This window comes from Vidua macroura, chromosome 15 (assembly GCF_024509145.1).
Source record: "Vidua macroura isolate BioBank_ID:100142 chromosome 15, ASM2450914v1, whole genome shotgun sequence".
NCBI lineage: Eukaryota > Metazoa > Chordata > Aves > Passeriformes > Viduidae > Vidua > Vidua macroura.
This window is the reverse complement of record NC_071585.1, coordinates 7,404,079-7,423,718: the sequence shown is the minus strand read 5'-3', so window position 1 is coordinate 7,423,718 and position 19,640 is coordinate 7,404,079. Positions and strand designations below refer to the sequence as shown.

The window sequence follows — 19,640 nt, the reverse complement described above, 5'->3', positions numbered from 1 at the left end:
TAAGAGCAAATGAAGGTGAAAACGTTGCATATCTGAAAAAAAAATCCCTCTAGCCAATAAGACTATGTCTATGCAATGGTGATTTGAAAAGTTGCTACTTTCCTTGGGAAGTGGGTAGGTTTTTCTGTTCCCTACTTTTCTGTGCGCTGCTAAGAGCCTTGAATCAAAATGAGATGAACTACATTGGAAATGCCAAGAAACTAAGCACAAAGTTCATTGCAAGCTTTTAAAATAACCTGTGGCTATTCAGTGCTGATCATAATGACTGGGTAACTTGGTGCACCAGGGGACTTTGATAAACAAAATTTCAGTTTTCCTTGTGCTTAGGGAAATCATTGCAGTGTTTGGACTGTTATATCAGGCACTTATCCAAAATGACTGCCACCTTGGAAGTTATTGCCAACCTTAGCTATGAATGTCATTGGTTTCTTGGGTCAAATCAAAACCTTCTTGTGCTGTTACAAACAGATCATGCATTTCATGAGGATGCACAGAATGTGCAATATTTCATTTAAAAATCTGGATAAAGCTTGCAACAGATAGCTTAACTGTAATATAAGATATCAGTTCATGTTACTCTGACAAGATATATGGCTTTTGATCTTCCTTGGAGCAGCATCATAGGAAGGAAGAGAAACTGAATCAGTGATGGCGTTGAGAGAAGAGGGAAAGAAGATGGTATTTCAAATCCAGTAGGTGCATATGATCTTAGGAAAATTTTTTTTCACCCCACAGATGCTGGTAGTGCTTTATAAGGAAGAGCTACTGTTGATGAAGGACTTAATTTTATCTTTACATTAACCAGAGCAAGGACAGCTGACCATGCTGTGATCGTAGCAGCAGTGTCTGATACCTCTGCAGAAGGCTTGGAGCTGGTGAAAGGCGCCTCGAGCTAAAGGCACGATAACCTGTGCTGGGCAGGTGAGCGCTGCCTGCGTTCCCCCGCACACCGACACCTCCCCGGACCTGATGCATCCAACTTTCTCCTTGTTTCTCCGCACAAGTGCCGGCGCCCGCCGGGCTCGCCCAGCTCGTTCCCATCTGAGGGGAGGAGGTCTGGATAGGGGTTAGAGTGACGTTAATGTGGGGCAGGACTGTGCCCCCCGGTCACCGCGGGTGGGGCAGGGCAGGGCAGGGCCACCGCGCGTGTCCGCGGGGCGGCCGAAGCTGCCCCGCCGCGGGACCGAGCGGGCGCTCCGCGGGCTCTGCCGGGGCCGGGAATGTCCCGGCTCCGGTGCCCGGCGGGGCCCCGAGGGACAGCGGGACAGTGGGCAGGGGCTGGCAGCCCCCGAGCACAGCCCTCGGCCGAGCCCCGGGACCGCGCCGGGCAAACGTGGTACCTGCCGGCTAAAGGCGTGTGGAAGTGGAGGAGAGGAGCCTGCTCCTGCAGCTGATCTCCTACGGGGCTCGCCCAAAATGCGTGTTACCTGCGTTTAATTAGTATTGCACAGCATCTCTGTCCCCGTCTGCTTACAGCCGTGGTCTGCCGCCTGGTCCCTATAGGTACGTACAGTCTATAGGCACACGCGCGTAGTGCTGCATCCTCTACACCCCTGGGCAGCCTTCATTCATATTTATGCCGCGACTAAATATTCGATCAAAGGTTGAACGCTAACGCAGATCGGTTATATTTTTAATGTACGAGCCTTAAAATAGACTGTTTTGTAAACTGCGAGTGTCTAAAGATGTTCAGCGCAGCCTCCCCCGGCCGCGCAGCCTCCCCCCCAGTAATAATAATGCTGCAGATTGTAGAAGGATTTGAGTCTGCAGCCAGAGAGAAAGGGATTAGGGCGAGAGCACTGGAAGTTAAATTGTGCTGCATATAAAAAATGGGCGGATTGGTCTCTAGATGAGAGCTTGGTACCACCTTCCTTTCTAAAATAAAATCTCTCTGGCATGAAGTCACAGCCTATTTCACATCCGGTTTACCCTGGGACGTATTACTACTGTCTTGGTAAAGAGAAAGCTTTTGTTGTATAGCGGCGGTCGGAATATTGGGAAGAGAAATTTGGGTGCTGAGCCCGGAGGAGCGGAGCAGCGGCGGCGATGGCCGAGGCGGAGTGAGCGGCGGAGCCGGAGCCGCGCAGCCTCCGCGCCGGCGGGCGGGCACCCGGCAGGGCAGCGCCGGGCAGCGGCGCCGCGGACCCGCGCCCGAGGGCTCCGGTAAGGGCGGCTGCTGGCTCGCACCTCCGGCCGCGCGCGGGCACACACGGGCACACACGCGGGCACACGGACACACGCGGACACACGGACACACGCGGACACACGGACACACGCGGACACACGGACACACGCGGACACACGCCCGCACCCCTCCGGGCGCTCCCGGCTGCGGGCACCGCGTCCAGGCGCGCGGGCGGCTCCTCTCCTCTCTGTCCGCAGGTACAGCCGGATCGGGGTGATTTTTTTTTTTTTTTTCCCCTCTCTATCCCTCCAGCTTGAAAATCCGCAGCGATCGATGGGCATTGTCAATTATCTTATTTATTTATTTTTTAGCGCGGACTGATTTCCTCCGCTCCCTCGCAAAAGGGTTTTGGGTTTGGGTTTTTCCCTCCCGCGGGCGCGGTGGGAGGGGTGGATGCTCCGGGCCGGGGGATGCAAAGTTGAAATGCCGGGAGGAAAACAAGTCTCGATTTAAGCCTCCGAGAGGAGCAAATCTCTCACAGTGAGTCAAAATGCATCAAAATACCCCCCTTTTACCCTCGATTTTGTTTTTAGTCGTTCCCCCCTCCTTTTTTTTTTTTTTTTTTTTTTTTTTTCTTCTTCCAGTGGGCGCTGCTGAAACGCTCCCAGAAGCGTGGCTCTTGCTCCCATTTTGAATGGGAGAACCGGCGCTGGTTTCTCAGGCGGTGCGGGTAGGGGAGGCCGGGGGCTGCTGGACTTGAACGCTCATTCAAAGCCTTAATTAACATTTGCTTTTTCCAGCTGCAAGAAACTTTCCTTCTTCGGGATTTATTGTGCCTGGATGGGTTTATTGAAGCAGGGGGTGGTGTTGGGAGAAGGGGAGCGAGCGTGGAGCTCAACAGATCAAAATAGTTCAGAATAATTCACTTTCCGTTCTTCATCTCGAGGAGCCTTTTGCAAAGGCAGAAGTTGGCAGGACCGGGAGAAGGTGATTTTTGAAGCCACAGATGTTGTCCTTCCCTTTGTAAAGGGGCTGATTACAGGGCAAGTTAGGATGCAATGTCGTCCCTGAAGATCTTTATCCACACTTTCCTGCCACAGCCAGCTCCTTCCTATCCAGTGAGATTAGCTCAGCCCCATTCAATGCATATCTGCCGATCATTTGGCTATAAACGCATTAATTATATCTCATTGCTTACATACCGCCTTGTAACAGTATTTTATTGATTTAAATTGTCCCTGAGAGTGTGCAGTGAATTGGGGGAGCTTTATTTAAAGCTACAACAACATTTCTATGTATAGTGCTTCAGCTTCTCAGGCACGTAAAAACCCCTCCAATTCACTGCTGGGGGAAAACACAGGCTTCGCATTTGTTAACCTTATTTTTGTAATGAATCCTAAAAATCGACTGTATTCCAGCACACTTTGAATTGATATGTAAAGGGACCTGCAACCTCTCCTGGGCAATTAGTTGAATCTGCAGCACTGATGCCACAAATATCAGCTAACTTTTTATTTTATAGTTTATTAGAAAGCAGAAGAAACTTTCTGAGTTGTGTTACTTCTTACTCAAAGGTAAACTGAGAATAACTCAGTGAAATCAGGAGAGAGTACAGGAGATGTTTGGAGAGGAGGAGATGGCTGCTAATGCAAAAACATTTCCTAGCAGCATTCAGAGACTGGTAGAGATTTAGCAGATAGTGTGTAGGTTGTCAGCACATGGTTTCATTATGAATTGTGCCCTTTAGCCCTAAAATGTGCCTATGTAGCAGCAGATCATAGAGTTAGAATCTGCTCATTTTAGTCCTTTTCTGATGCTGTACTTCAGGGAAGAGGAGGATAGTTGTATCTCTAGAAGAAAGTTGCTTCCACCACATCAAGGCAAAGCAGTGGTTGTGAGGAAAGCACCACTCTCCTCAGTCACACTACCACACACTGACACCTTCCCAGAGGTTTGGAAGGGCTCAGGCTGGTTCAAGTCAAACAAAGAGGCAATCACACTTGGTTAGCTGGAAATGCACTGGAGGTGCCTTGACACATTTTCAACCCAGGGGGAAACTGAGCAAGAATTGCCCCAGAGTCTGGGGACAGCAGCTTTTACTTCTAATTGTTTTTGCTAAGGTTCAAGAGTAATGCATAAAAAATACACCCTTACCACAAAATAAACCCCGTCCTCAGTCTGTGGGTCTAAAAGTAAAAGGTAACCAGGAGAACAGCCAAGGCCATGCACCCTTATTCAGAATGGCATCAGCTCTACTGCTGTGAGGTCATTGGCTGACATCAAATGATTCTGCAGAAGTTTCCAATGTTAGATTTTTTTCCCTAATACCTGTTTTAATTTGGGGATGTTAATGGTTATTTTCCTCCTAGTTCCAGAGTCCACCATGAAGAGATTCCTGGTGCTTTGTGACTGCCTCTGGGCCTGGAGCCTCCTCCTCAATGCACTGACTGAAAGAAGGTGGGGAGATATTTTTTATTTTAGGAACCTTTAATTTAATGTAGTAGCATAAGACAAATACTGCATGGGCTGCACTACTACTAACTGTATTGGGGGAAGTTAATCCCTGTTCAAGTTCCACCTAAATCTAAGTGAAGTTTAAAAGAGAACTACAATTTGCTTGCATGAAACTTCTTTGTTCAATGTGGTGAAGAGAATAAGCAAAAAGCTTTCTGAAACAAATTCCTCTTAAACACCTGTGCAATTTTTTTCTATTCTTATATAATGACTACTCAGAAATACAAGTTTCTTCAAAGGGGAAAAAAAGTATAATAAAGGGTTATTTTTAATCTAATTTAAGTACTTTTAGTGACTTTATTGTGTCTGCAAGCAGAAGCATAATTTAACTTCTCTGTCGGTCAGGACTGTGTGCTAACTTAGTAGTTGTATTGAAAATCTGAAGTAGACCTTCCTGCTGAAGGGAGACTGCTTGCATGAAGCATTTGTAAGCTCAAAGCCCATGACAGTTATGTCTGAAAGACCATTCTGCACTGAGTATTTGTGGAATATTTGTTGAAATCATAATCTAAAAATAATGTTAGTATTAAGAAAAATGTGTAACCATACAACACCTCATCAAACAACTAGTAGCTTAACTAAAGACTATAAAGCAGTTTGGAGTATGCTTGAAGTGCTGCCTGCAATTCAAAATTCAGTGAAGACATTTAAGAAGACTCTCAGATGTATTTTTGTAGTATAAAAAACATGAATGTGCTTGTCAGTGGTGTTACCTAATGACCAGAAAGCAGTAAAATATTTTTATTGTCAATAGGGATCTCTAAAAGATCTATTTGTGCCTTGATCTCCACAGTGTCTTCTAATGCATTCATAGTTTAGAGGAACTTATTTTCTGACTGTCTTGAAGATTTTAAATTTGTGTGGAGTGGTAATGGGAAAGGTTCATCTGTACAAGCATTTCCTTAAAAAAAATAAAATAAAGAGTGTGTGATTCATATAACAGCTGCTTTATCAAAAAATCTTTTAGGAAAAAAACCTTTTATTTTTATTAAGATTTGAAGTATTCCTGAAGTGCTTCATCTGACCTAGCTAGAGAATTTTGTGAAAACATATTTATTCTACAGACATTTGCACATATATCTATGAACATATATTTATTGCAGCTCTAATGGGTGCATGTGCATTCTTAATGTGAGAATTAAAACACATTGGACCAGAGTTTAAAAATCCAGTGGTGTGTCAGGAATATAATGACCTGTAGATGGAGTCCGTGCACAGTTTTTTATGAGACTGGGGTTTAATGTGAAAACACAATTGCATGCAGTAATTTTTTCTTCAAACTGTACACACCTTACACGAAGTAGATCTGGGTTTAAAGCCATTCTGTCACTGCCAGTTGCCTTGCTTTCCCTCTAGAGTGCTGTTAGTGCTTTATGATAAAAAAACAACTGATAAATTAGATAAAGTGTCTGTGATACAGACAGTCTTCCCATGTCACTCTTGTTATCATAAAAAAAGCCAGCAATAGGACTATTTTAATATGTGTGTTTTGAAAGAAAAATCACAATCCCTCTGGAGTTACAGTCTACTCCATATGTGCACAAATGTTCAGAACCTTCCCGTGGTGCCCATCTGTCAGTTAAACCTCACGGTGCTTTCTACCTTTGCTAAGATGGCAGGAAGAACAGGTGAGGGCACTGACAAATGGGACTTCCACATGGGAGCGGGGCACAACTGCACTGCCTCCAGCCCATCTTCCTGGTGCCTCCTCACAAACATACTCCTTTATTTACCATTAACATTTCTGAAGTAGTTTTATATCCTTTTCCCACCTTAATACTGATGACCTTCTGCTATCCTTGAGATATGTACGAAGAGCAGCTTTTTTTCTGACAATGAGTGTTGATATAAAATTTAATCCACTAAAGGTCCTGTGCTGAAATTCTGGAGAAGGGGTATGAGGAAAGATCCTTTAAAAGATGAAATACTTGCTAGAGACAGCAGGAGAACTTGTTATTTGGTAACATAAAGGAAGCATAAAAAATATTGTCTGTGACTTAAAATTCAATTGTAGACATGATCAATAAAAATAAATCAACCTATTTTTTATTAAATGAAGTTGTACAATATAGTTAGAAGAAATTAATGCTATTTTTTAAAAACTGTTAGGTATTTTGCCTTTTCATTTGAAATAATGATTTTTATGCATTAAAACATCCCACTCTATGGAAATAAACCAAAAATTATTAAAACTACTGTGGATGTCAGTCCTGAAACTGATTTAAATTTGTAGTGTTAAATACTCAAACCTATGTTGCAAAATAAACTTGGAAGCATTTCCAGGGTACCTATGTACAGGGTATCCTTCCTCCTTCTGTCTGTATTTGATCCAAGTGGAATGTAAGCCTGGGATACACAAAGGATGTCTGACTGATGCAGCTCATAGAAAAAAACATGTCATAGGTATTTTAACAGAACCTGATTGTTTTGCATATCATATTCCTCCTGAGAGGGTCTTTAGTGGTTAGAGCAGGAAGGGCTGGCAGGGCACCTAGAGCCATGTACCCCAAGCAGAAAACAGGCTGGCCAGTGGAAGAATCACTTCTGTCACTAGACCTGATCCTAAGGAAAGCTTTTGGTGCTGCACTGTTTCTCCAGTTCAGTGGTAAAGTGTGCAACAAAATGATGTTTTGAAAAGCAGCACTTTTGCTTTTATCACTGATGTCTCCACGTGTTTGTAATGGAAGTCTTCCCAGCAATGAATGAAAAACCGCTGCCGGGTTAGGATTTAAGACAAGTGTAATCTATGATTAAGGGAATCATCTGTGACAGGGTATTAGGTAAAGGTCTCAGATTTAAGAAAAAGGTTGATTCTGGTGTCATCTACAGCAGACAGAAACCATTAAGCCTAAGGATTTCATTCTGATTTGTATTGATGGAAGTAAGATTTTGGTAGCTGAGTTCAAAGAGCTTTAATTTTATCATCCTTCAAGTAAAATTTCAGGACCTTTGACTGAGTTAGAGATATACATAGGGATCTATAAGGCAAGCTTTATAGACACAAGAGATTTTCATATCAACAGATGGTTCTGTTGCATATTTGAAAGGCAAAGATGGAGATATTCCTCCAAATCTAACTGCTACAGGAAAATGAGAAATAAAAGCAAAATTACATCCCGATCTACAAAAATGTACACTCACTCAATCTACTTCTGTATTTAAAAAGAAGATATCTCTATTTTTGTCAGTACTTTTCAGTGTTCTAAATTACTTTGTAATTTGTATCTGTCTTTGTATGCAAACCGTTTATAGCTATCATGAATTAAACACATTACACTTTGCTGACAAATGAGCATTTTCCTGAGGAAAACACATATTAGCACATTATAAACATTAAGGAGTAATGAGAGAAACATTAAGGAACTGGCATTCTATTTGCTCACCATTTATGGAGGGGCACTGATTATTTATGATTTTAAAATCTTACAACTGAAGGAGAAAATATAAATATACAAGAACTCTACAAAGCACTAAAATCTTGTTATACGGAGGAGGTTATGTGACCATAAACCAGTATGAGCGAGATTAAACGCATTTTGGAATTACTGTTTTCTAAGGTTATTGGTGGATTACCGTTTTTCAGTGTTAACTGTTGTGCATTTCAGCTATGGACAAACCTCATCACAAGATGAACTCAAAGACAACACCACAGTGTTCACCAGAATATTGGATCGTCTTCTGGATGGCTACGACAACCGCTTGAGACCAGGACTGGGAGGTGTGTTGTATTATGATTTTCAATGTTACATGCTAGATAAAAAGTCAGTTAAAACATGATCATTTTTCCATAATATACTTGTTTTAATTCTGTTTGTATAGACACATAAAGTTATGCTGATATATAGCTTTTTTTTCTCCCAAAAGCCATGCCTTCCCTGTCTTTTGCATATTTGGTTTTCTCACACTTACACCCAAAAGAAGAAGAAAATGGTTCACAATTCAAGAAGACCTCTGAATGGGCAATAAAACTTTGAATGTATAAAGAATAGAAGATAAAAAAATACAACCTGTGGCCTGACAAATGACAAGTTGATGAATGAGGCCTAAATAGGCCTCATATATCTATGACTGTTTTCATGAGGATTTGTGTTTTTAAAAGTGAAAGTATCAATCTATCCTAGTAGATTGTCTCAGAGAAGTTTTTAAGATTTTTTTTCCTATTTAGATATGTAAGGATTTGTTTCTGCAACATTTTTTCTTCACAGTTTGATAAAAATGTCTTCTTCTGCTCTTGGTGCTGAATCCAGAGAAAGACATAAAACCACATAGCAATTATGTCTTTATAAAAACATTGTTAAAAAACTTGGTCTTCATCATAATCTCTGTGTTCACTCTTTGATTAATTCTACTGTGACATGGTCCCAAAATTGGGTCTTAAAAGCTTATTGTTCACAAACGTGGAAATTCTAAATGGACAAGCACAAATCTATTCTTTTCAGTGCATGGAAAGGTTGGCTTTACTTCTTTCAAACATCCTTTTTTCATTTTGGACTCTTCAGGTAAAATAAAACAGAGCAACCCACCCCACGAAATATAGTTCAGACTGTTTTCCTATACTCACTCTCAGAGGAACTGCAATATAAGGGGGTATTACATTAAGAATTCTTGTATCATCTCCTGTGGATGAAATGGAAGGTAATTAAGCGTAAGGTTATTCTGTGGTTTGAAGCTACCATCCTGCAACTGTTCTTGAATTGTGAGCCAGGCTCTTCAATAAATTGACTTCACTGATTTTGAGGAATAGCTAAAGATAAAATTCAGATTAAAATTTATTAATTAATATATTTAAAAATGTCTTGGTCTATAAATCTTGCAATTTCAAGAGATATGCAACAAAATAAGAGTAATTTTTAACTTTTATTTACCGGTATTATTGCCTACTTTCTAGTAAACCCTTGACCTAGGGTAGAGAAATATTCCTTTATTCTTTGTTTAATGGAATTGTAAAGTTCAGTCAGCTACTCTATCACAGTAAATAAAGCACAGAAGGCAATAAATAAATGAGACTCTGTAAACTGAGTCTGGTACATGTCTACAAGAAAAATCTGAGCATATGATGTTTTCTTATATGAGTTTTATAGCTATTATGTTTTTTTTTAACAGATACTAAAAGGGAAAACAAAGGGAGATGCAGAGAAAAGATTTTCTCTCACTCTCTGGATTGCAATTTAGAGAACTAAGCATATCAGTATCAACTCTTATGTCTGTGTCTCTGCATATATGTTTCTGAATGCAGACTTCAAAAGTGTACTCATGAAAGAATCATCTGGTCCAGTTAAAACTTACTCCTGACAGAAAGGAAATTAACCTCTTCACAAAATTAAATGGCAATATGTATGGTTTTTGAAAGCAACAATGAGTGATGGGGAGTATGGGGTGGAGGGAAGGAAGGATTAGAGTAGTTTCTCTAACTAAGAGTTAGAGAAATTTAAATAATCTCTGCATCCTTCCTTTTTTTGAATTGTGTTACCTGTTCCTGACTGTAACCAAGAACCTTGAATTAACAATTCTCCTTCTGCACAATATACTGTATTTTCATGGTGTCAGTTCAGCAAATTTCTCTCTTGTGTTTGTCAGCTTTGAACACTAGAAATAAGAGTACTATGGCTTTAAAAAAAAAATCCCACATCTGATTAAATTGTGAGCAGTAAATTAATGTTTGAAATCAACTATAGTAAGAAGGAGATATAGTCTTTTGACCATTGAATAAGGCATTATTGAAAAGATATATATTTCAAAAACTAGGGACAAATACCTAGGCTGATGTTTTCAGTCCTGGTAGCAACTTATAAGAAAGGGTGTGCTCAGGAATTTGGAAATTCACATCTTCAAAACCTTCTCCCTAAGGTATCTAAATCTGAGTGAAGAACCTCAGGATGACTCAATTTTGACAGCTAAGTTAGATTCTCAGTATAATGGGGAAATGTATTCTGAAATGTTCCATGCATAAAAATATCCAGTGAGAAATCTAAATCAATATAAAAAATATAGCATGAGTTTTGGAGTTGGAAGTTCAGTAGCCTTCCATCATAGCATGACTTGATACTGCAAATTTTAAAGTGTATGGAAAAGCAGTGGTTTCATTTTTCTTCCCAACATCAATGATGGCTTCTTGTTAAATATTTTGATCAGAACACAATTTTTATCCACTCTGAAGCAAAAGTTAAGAAATCTACCAATGTAACAATATTTTTAGATATATATAATTGTCTCTAAAACTACTTCCATTTAGCTGTGATGTAGCTATTGGAAAATTTAAGAGGCCAGAGACCCTCCTTATGTGTTATGTTGATAAATTTCATGTTGTTAGGCACAGTGTACATCTGTGTATCACTGAGTGCACTATAGCACTCTTCCAATCATCCAGAATTGTCTATTTTCTTCTTTCTGTGCCTTCTGAGAAGCAGCAGCTGAGGTAAAACAATGCCTGGTGCAGTTACTTTGTTTTACAGAAAAGGGCAAATTGAAGAAAACTCTGGTTATCCAGTGCGACCTCTTCTCCTGTAGTGCAGGTTTTCAAATCTGTACACCCACAGAAACAGAGGTGTGTGCATGAACAGAAGCAGAAAAGAGACCAATTTCTCTCTTTCTCACCTATGGAATAAAAGGTAGATGATAGTTTCTTTCAGTAAGGTTATTTGTTTTTCCTTCCTTGCCATTATGTGTATGCATGAAGGATTCAGCGATGAAAAGCTATCTTTAGTTACTAAAAATTGTAATGAATTGTGGAAGAGGTTTGATCTTGATCTTGGCTCTACTTATTTAGAGAAGTAAATTCATCCTTTTTGAAATAAACACCATGATATTTTTAAATCCCAAGTTTGCAAACACCCTGTTAGTGTGGTGAACAGTTTTATTGTTTGGTAGAAGTGTCCTGATGCAGCCAATGAGGCACCATGAAGCCAAGAACAACCTTCTGGAGAAATCTCATTACCAAGATTCATTGTAGCAGCTATTCTATGTATTCATGGGAAAGCCAGGGTAAAAGGTGGAGCATAAAGATAATGAAAAATTTAGAGGTCTTGAATTTTGAATCACCCTTTGAGCATGCATAGAATAAGTACTAGATTACAATTAACTCTGCCCTTGCCTTTTTTTTGCATCTTCTTTTGAGGTATTACTTCAAAAGGAAAACTAAGAGTCGTATATGCTCCATAAAGAGTATGGGAATAGAAATTATCATCAGATAACACAAGAAGGCCATATCTGAAGTTAAATGAGAACCTCTGAGCAGTTTGCCATTAAACAAAGGGGAAAGAAAGAATTATTTCTTATTAACTAGAATATTATACAGTGGAGTTGGTGACCCACAGGGAAAAATTATAGTGATTGAATATGCTTGTTATTAAAAAAATGACATAGTTGATAAAATTAATCTGATTATTTTTTAAAAGAGCATGCAACACCATGTTATGCACTAGCACATTTGCACTTCTTATCAATAATTATTGATACAAATTATGTTATTTACTTGTTTTGCCTCCTTCATATGTGGGCTTAGTCACTTAGGCAGACACTGCTAGGAAATAGCATCTGTTGTACCCATCCATAAACATGAACAAATAGTTACATTTGGTAATTTATGCATGGAAAATAGAACTTCCAAAATGAATGTAAAAACGTTGTGAATGATACTAGAGGACACCTATTGACTCTATGAGAGGATAATCATTTACAAAAAGCAAGGAAGAGGATTTGCAGGGAGTAACATACTGAAGCTGAAAAAATCATGTCAAACATTAGGGAAAAAACCCAAGGGAAGTCATTGAGGTAATGGCATAATTTTCTGTGGAAACTACCTAGACTGTAGAACTAGAGGTGATAAAAAATGGCCTAAATAATAAAGATGCTGATCTCTATTCAAATACTCAGTCCTGAAAAAAACAAAGGATCAAACAGAAATAAGAAGCAAAATTCACTTCAGTGTCTAGTGAGCTCTCCTAGTAATGCACTGTATCTACAGTGTGATTTGAAAAAAATGAAAAGCAATGAAAAAGGGTGGAAAAAATAAGTTTCTCAGGTAAATGCATATGCCATTCCCTTTTGTCTTCATGTGGGGCATAGAGATGATCCCTGGGTTGCCACCACAGCAGGTTTGAAGTGTCACAGTGGAGACAGGGAAGACTTGCTTAGGCCAGGTTGTATTTGCTGATGAGATTCATTAACATGAAATCAAGGACAGCTACAGATTTTCTAAGACTTTGACCATTTTCATCTCATCTCCCTAAAATTAAAGGATACCACATGCTCTAAGACCTTTTAAATCAGAATAAAAGTAAAAGTGGCTTATCCCCTTGAGAGGGATTTATTAGTAGAAAGGTTAATACAGAACAAACAATGGGTTTCATTTGACAGACCAGAATCTTCCTGAATTAAATTTGGTTTTACTGTTGGGTTGAATGCCCAGTAGATCACCCCAAGTAGATTATCAACTTGACTGTTGAACAGAATTACACTTATTTTATGCTGTCAGTAAAAGGTATTTGTTGATGTCTCCTGTGTGATGTTTATCAAAATTGAGTGAGACGGTTCTTAAGTGGAACATCAGTCAATCTCAGGCAATTCATTACTTCCACAGACTGGAAGGGATGGGGAAATGAACCTCACAATATTATGTGAATTAAATTTTAAGTTTCAGTTGTATGAGAACATATAAATATGTTTATATATAAACATATAAATTTCCTCTTGGTTATTGAGGTCCCAATGGAAATTGTTGGATTTTAACATACCTGAGCTAATATAAAGTTTAGGGAAAATAAGGGTTTTGTTTGTATGCATAATAAAAAGTTAAACTTAAATGATTCTACTCTAAATGAAAAGACCTCACCCCTACACATTATTCTCTAAGTAAAGAAGGACCAGATGTTACACTTTGTAAAACTGAAGGGGCTGATTTTGGTCTTTTTTTCCACTCTGTAGGCACAAGATTAATGTAAAGACAGTTGTAAAAAGCCTTAGAAAATCCTGGGAAAATAGATTTAATACAAGTGTAGGGAGGTAGGTAGGATGTGAGCAGCTTTGAGCAGTTAATTGGCATGTGCAGGTCCCAGTAACCTCAGCACAGACTGCAGTGGCTGATCACAGCACAGCTCACTCTTCTCCCTTTTGGTCTCTACTCTTACTAATGCAGCAGCACAAAATTCCTATGAGTGCATTTGTTGTGGTTCTTCAATCAAAATACCTCACAGGACACAGCTGGGCTGATTAGTCTAAGTGTACACACTGTACAGGTATCACAATTCCTTTCATTCAAAGCCAGAGGAAATGTCTCCTCCACATTAATAATTACAGCACAGACAGACATGAGACATACAGGAAGAACAAGTGCATTACCAAAAAATAGAATTAACTTAAACCACCAAAATGTGCAATTCAAATAAACCTTGTGTTCAAATACTGGCAGATCATAAAGGGAAATATTTTCATGTATGGTCTCTCCTGATAAATAGGCTTATTTCCTGCTGTTAAAATAAATCTGTATTTCTTATTTTGTTCTCAATTTATAATCCAGTCACAATTCTAGCAATAATGAGATCCCTGGGAGTTTAAATCAAAATATTTATTGTTACTAATTTTGAGTTCATGCTAGTCTAGCATCATTAGCAAAACACAGTATTTGTAAACAGTAAAATTACAGTAGTTGAGGTTGACTTATGCTTTCATAGCTGTACCTGGATCAATTCCCAAAACTGTGTTCCACAGTGTCTGGGTGTGGTGCTCAGCTGCTTTTTTGCTGCTCATTAACTGCTTGGACCCTGTGATTGCCTTATAGTCAAACCAATAAGTCATTATTAATTTCCTTAGGGTTTTTTACTGAAATTGTTACATGTTCTACAGATATCCCTACATTACTTACTCCTGGTTCATGAGATAGATGTCATAGTCAAGAGACATAGTTATGCATCTTTAGAGCTGCTGGATTTCTCTTCAGCAATCCAATTAGCTCCTGACCTGAGCCTGTTTAGGTCAATGACTAGAACTTTTCTCCAGTTCTCAGAGATATTGTGAAGGTTTTGAATACAGCTCAGGATTTGTGGTTCCTGAAAAAAAGCATTCTGAGCATTTGAAGCACAATTTAAGCCTTCCCATGGTAATCAAGATGCAAATTGAACATGGGTAACCTTGATTCTAAATATATGTATCTCAACTGTATTAGTAAACACATGTCCTGTGCAGGAGTGACTCAGAACTTCTGAAGCACTTAACTAAGCATAGTTGAATCATCTAATTAGTGAAACAGTAAACAAAAATTTCAAAACTTCCATATGGGTTTGGAGCAAGTAATCTTTCTGTTTTAATACACTCTTTTTCATTGGTCTTAGAAGTGAGGTACACCCCAAAGGAAAAAAAAATGGTGGTCTGTATATTGGTTTATCTGAATTTGAGAGGATTAGGTATACTGAAAAAGTGTAATCAATGTGAAGATAACATAATCTCTTCTGAGTCCATAATCTGAATTTTGTAATTTTCATGTGATTTATGTGCCCCTTAAATTATTTTCAACATTATACAGAAATAAAAAGCATTGCTTATTATTTCACTCCCTTGGAAAGCTTTCTTCTTAGTGCAAAAGTCTTATGTTTCCATTTTGTGTCCTCAAGTGGTTTCCTTAAGCCTCAGCCTCTCTTCCATGACTGCATGTCTCCCAAAGCCAGAACTGAGGATAGCACATGATATGCTGCTGATTCAAAGAGCATATTCTGTGTTTGTGCAGGCAAGCCAGCTGACTTATATTAAATAGAACCTTGCTCAGAGCTGGGACTCTTAAGGGACTCACCATCCTTTTGTGTTTGAAGAGCTGCTAGAATCTTCTCTCTCCCAAAGTGCCTTAGAGGAAAGAGGACAAGAGGGGTGAGGAACAAGGATGAAAGATCTTTAAAAGCCATCTGAGATTCACTTTTCAGTATGTAAAAGGCTAATAGATTTCAGGATGGTATCAGTTTCTCAGTCTTAAGGAAAGGTGGTTGGGTAGCTGGAGTCCATTCAGCAATGTTTTACTGTCCTTTTCCTGCCCACTGTTTCCTACATGACCACAGCCTCTTGAACTTTTGTGACAGTGATGGGCTGAAGGACAGAATCCTTTCCTCCCAAGCCAAGTAATTTCTGAACAATAATATGCCTCTTTCAGTTCCAGAAAGTCAAATAATCACCATGAGCTTCTTTAAGAGACAATTAGATGTCAAGATGTCAAGAAAATACTGAAATTTCTTTAAGTCAATTGAAAAGTTTGTAAATGACTATGAGGTCACATATTAATTCAACTGGACACCTAAGGAGGAAATGTCACTCATGCAGTGCTTTTCGCAATAGTCACTGTATTTTGTACACCTCTCAGTCACAAATATAAAGAATAACAATAATATTAAGCAGTTCAGCCACATCACAGTATTTTACTTTCCTTGATTTTGAAGAATACATTGGAAATGTGATAATTTTAAGGAGTCCTGAATATTCCTTTTGATACCACCTAATTTTTGCATTAATTTATTAACAGAATATAGTTCATCAATTGCATTCCTAGACCAACAGTAGAATCAAGTCTAATACTACGTTTTGAATTTTGCTGTCTGACAAAAGTACATATTTTATCATAACAATACTAGATATTTATAGGAAACTGATTCGATTTTTATATATTTAGAAGTTGCACACAGTTTTTGAATGAAAGTGGAAGACCAGTATGGGCATTGTGGAGCACTGGTTCTCATTAGAACTTTTGCACAGATACAGAAATGTATATTGTAACTGGCTGCTTAATCCTGAGTCCTTTTTTACTTCCCTTCAGTCTGAATTTTCTTGTCAGATGGAACAAATTGTATATAAACAGTCCAAAGTCTTTTAAAGTCAGATGGTTGCATTAAATTAGGGGGTTTTCATTAATTATTTTGTAATATTTAAATAACATTGTACAAATAGCTACATATATATATATCTTAGTCTTAGGAAAATTTTTGTCTGCTACATGTCTGCCTACTATACATATACTATAGTGTTTTCCTTAGGATAACTTTTAATATTCCAGATTGCTCAATTTATTTATTTTTGAAAGTTATTTCAGAAATGTTATCACTTGTTCCGTGTTTGAAACTTCTACCAAAACCCCTATGCTGGCTTGTGGAGCACAATAGTAAATGTGTTCAGACTTACATCACCATGGCTTTGGGAAGCTGATGGGGTTTGCTGCACTCAACACTGCTTGGATTCCTGCCTCCAGGTGGTGTTACTCCCTGCAGCTATATTTAATTCAACTGGGTTATTGTGATGTATGGCATCCTGGGTGAATATTTTGCTAAGTGTGCCCTAGAAAGTACCAGTGTGCTCAGAAGTGACTGATCCTGTGTGTGTCTGTAGAGGGAGAGAAGAGGAAGGGGAGAAGTTCAGCTTGGCTATTTCTCCAAATGTCTTTTGCCAGTCCATCTAGAGAAGTCAGATGTTTGACCTCTTTCTTGAGATCAACACCAGTTAAGGCATCTCAGCACTTGTGACCACTAAAATCACTGGTTTCTTCTGAAATATCCAATGCCATTGTGCCATGGAGCAAATGGACATGCTGGAAATCATGGAGGGCTCCAGCTTTATGATGCAGCATATGCATATAATCTGTGTTATGTGCATGTTACAGATTTCTGAAGTATTATTTGTACTAATCTATCATTTAGGCTTATAGGACTGAAGAGCTCACTTTCTGAAAACATTTACACAGATGATTCCAGAAGGGAAGCTTAGCTGATGTTTATTTGGAAAAATTTTAACTCCTTTTTGTTTATTGAAGTGAAGGGTAATACAGCCATTTCTAACTCATACCAATAAAGTATATTCATGTTTGTATACACCATAATGTATTTTCTCTCTTTCTTCTGTGTTCTTGGTCTCAATACAAAATACATAACTTGCAAGCCCAGGGTTAATTATTAGAGACCTTATTCTAGGTCGCCCAGAAACTGAGTACCCAATGAGATATTAGAGTCCTGTGTACAATATTCAGCACTGGTTACAGTGTCAAAAAAGAAGATTTATCAGTTAAAGAATGAAAAGATTTCCACAACAGCGGAACTGTTCCCACCGCAGCACCTCAAAAAGTTCTGAGGAAAAACTGGGAAAAAAAACCCCATTGCTGACAATATTGACTGTGAAATTACTTCTACAGTAAATTCTCAGGATTGTATTGCAGACCAATTTCAGAATGGCTAATCAAAGCCAATAATTTCTCTATTTATTGTGAGAATTGGTAGTGGTTAGATCTAATGAAGGCTGTTTATAGACACTCACTGTCCTAATTTCCTGCTTCATCAGAGCGTGTAACTGAAGTGAAGACTGACATCTTCGTCACCAGTTTTGGGCCTGTTTCAGACCATGATATGGTAAGTGATGGCCTATATTTCTACAGTACTCATTTTCTCTTGTCTTTTTAATTTTGAGGATGAAAGATCTATGCAATAACTTATTTACCCTGTTTAAGGCTGGGCTTTCTTTAAGCCCTTGATTTGAAAATGCCATCAGCTTTTATGTGCTACCGTTCCTGCTGCTGTGACTGCATTTAAGTGCCCGGAAATTAGAAGCCTCAGTGACTTTAATAACGTGTTTTAACAGACTTTATATTTGCTACATAATATATTATGAAATTCATTAGGGTTTGGATCCATATTCTTCTGAGAGTGATTGCTTAGGTCCTTGCTGGCACATCACTGATCCAATTTGCCAAGAAAGATCATCATCTTAAAATGCAATTAACACTTATGCCTATGGTGTGACATCTGTACAGTCTAACCTGTATTTTTATATTAAAAGCTACTGATCAATGGAAAGTGACTTTCCTAGATCTTGGCTGCTAAAAAGAGAAGATTAATGAGAGAATTACTGTCACTGCTTTATGGAATGAATATTAAAATCAAATTTCCAGATAACTGCAGGGAATGGAGATGTTCAGAAAACTGAATGAAGATGTTGCGAGCCCTGGTCTTAAGAGATACCAAGAGTTGTGTAGAAATGTGGATAAGGTACTTAAAATTCTCCATATAAATGAGGTTTGCACAAGTAGGTGGCTATTGAGAAGGGTAAAGCCTGGACTGCAGCCACGAGTATCTTCTGGATGCTGTATTAGGATGAATGCTAGAAACATCCTTGTTGATCTAAATGAAGAAATTAAAGCAGTTCAAACTTGTAGCTGGTACATTTAGCTAAATACACTTAGCAAAAGAAAGATTCAAGAAAAAAAAGAAAAAAATTAGTAGAGGAAAGGGAACAAGTTCCATTTCTGATTACAAAATTGTCAGCTGCTTAATTTGAACTAAAAATGTAGCTAAGCCTTAAACACCAGGTTATTACAAGTTTCTGACTACTCAAAACAATGTTAAGGAATGGAAAACGAGAAAAAGTAACTTTTACAAGAAGTTTATTTTTCTAAGTGAACTTTATGAAAAGACACCATTTTTTGATTGCTTGGAAAACAGTACTTATAAAAGTACAGTCAAATTTACAAATGCCATGATACCCATACCATGTTGACTCCTGTTTTTCAGTCAGTTAAACAGGAGAAAGAATTCATCATCCTCTTAATAAAATGTGTGACCAAGAAACACAGAGGCAGGTGTTCATATAGTTTGGAAACTAAAGAATTCACAGAAAAGTATTTAGTGTAAAACTCCTACTCACCTCCCATAAAAAGTAATGTGTGTGCAGCCCACTCATGTTAAACGTTTGCTTGAGGAACTAGGTGTGAAACCAGAGACAGAAAGAAAAATTGAAGAGTTTACCAGAACCCAGAGTTTCTATGAATTTCTCTGCACACTTAGTGCAGCGTGCTCTGTGCACTGACAGGTTGGCAGCAGCCACCCTCAGCTGGGGCTGCCCTGACCCCCCATGTGCAGCCTGGGCTGGGGCTGTGCGAGGCAAGGGGAGGATGAGCTGTGCCTGTGCCTGAGCCTGGGCTGGGGCTGGCCAGGGGCTCCTCCAGCTCACACTGAGTGTCAGGAAAACACAGCCACCCTGAGCTGCCAGC

The 19,640-nt window shown here is 38.9% G+C and overlaps 1 protein-coding gene across 3 annotated transcripts in view; it reads left to right on the top strand.

The window, feature by feature from the left end:
* The first annotated feature begins 1,419 nt into the window (after positions 1-1,419).
* Positions 1,420-19,640, top strand: part of GABRA1 (gamma-aminobutyric acid type A receptor subunit alpha1) — a 41,593-nt gene continuing 23,372 nt past the window's right edge. The window contains exons 1-4 of one of the 3 annotated variants that reach the window (XM_053991112.1): positions 1,420-1,503; positions 4,495-4,582; positions 8,245-8,357; positions 17,936-18,003. In XM_053991112.1, coding sequence (XP_053847087.1) covers positions 4,509-4,582; positions 8,245-8,357; positions 17,936-18,003 — 255 coding nt within the window. In that variant the 5' untranslated portion in view covers positions 1,420-1,503; positions 4,495-4,508. Of the gene's footprint in view, positions 1,504-2,048; positions 2,164-2,596; positions 2,666-4,494; positions 4,583-8,244; positions 8,358-17,935; positions 18,004-19,640 lie in introns of those variants that run through there. The other 2 variants (XM_053991111.1, XM_053991113.1) reach the window with 2 other exon arrangements.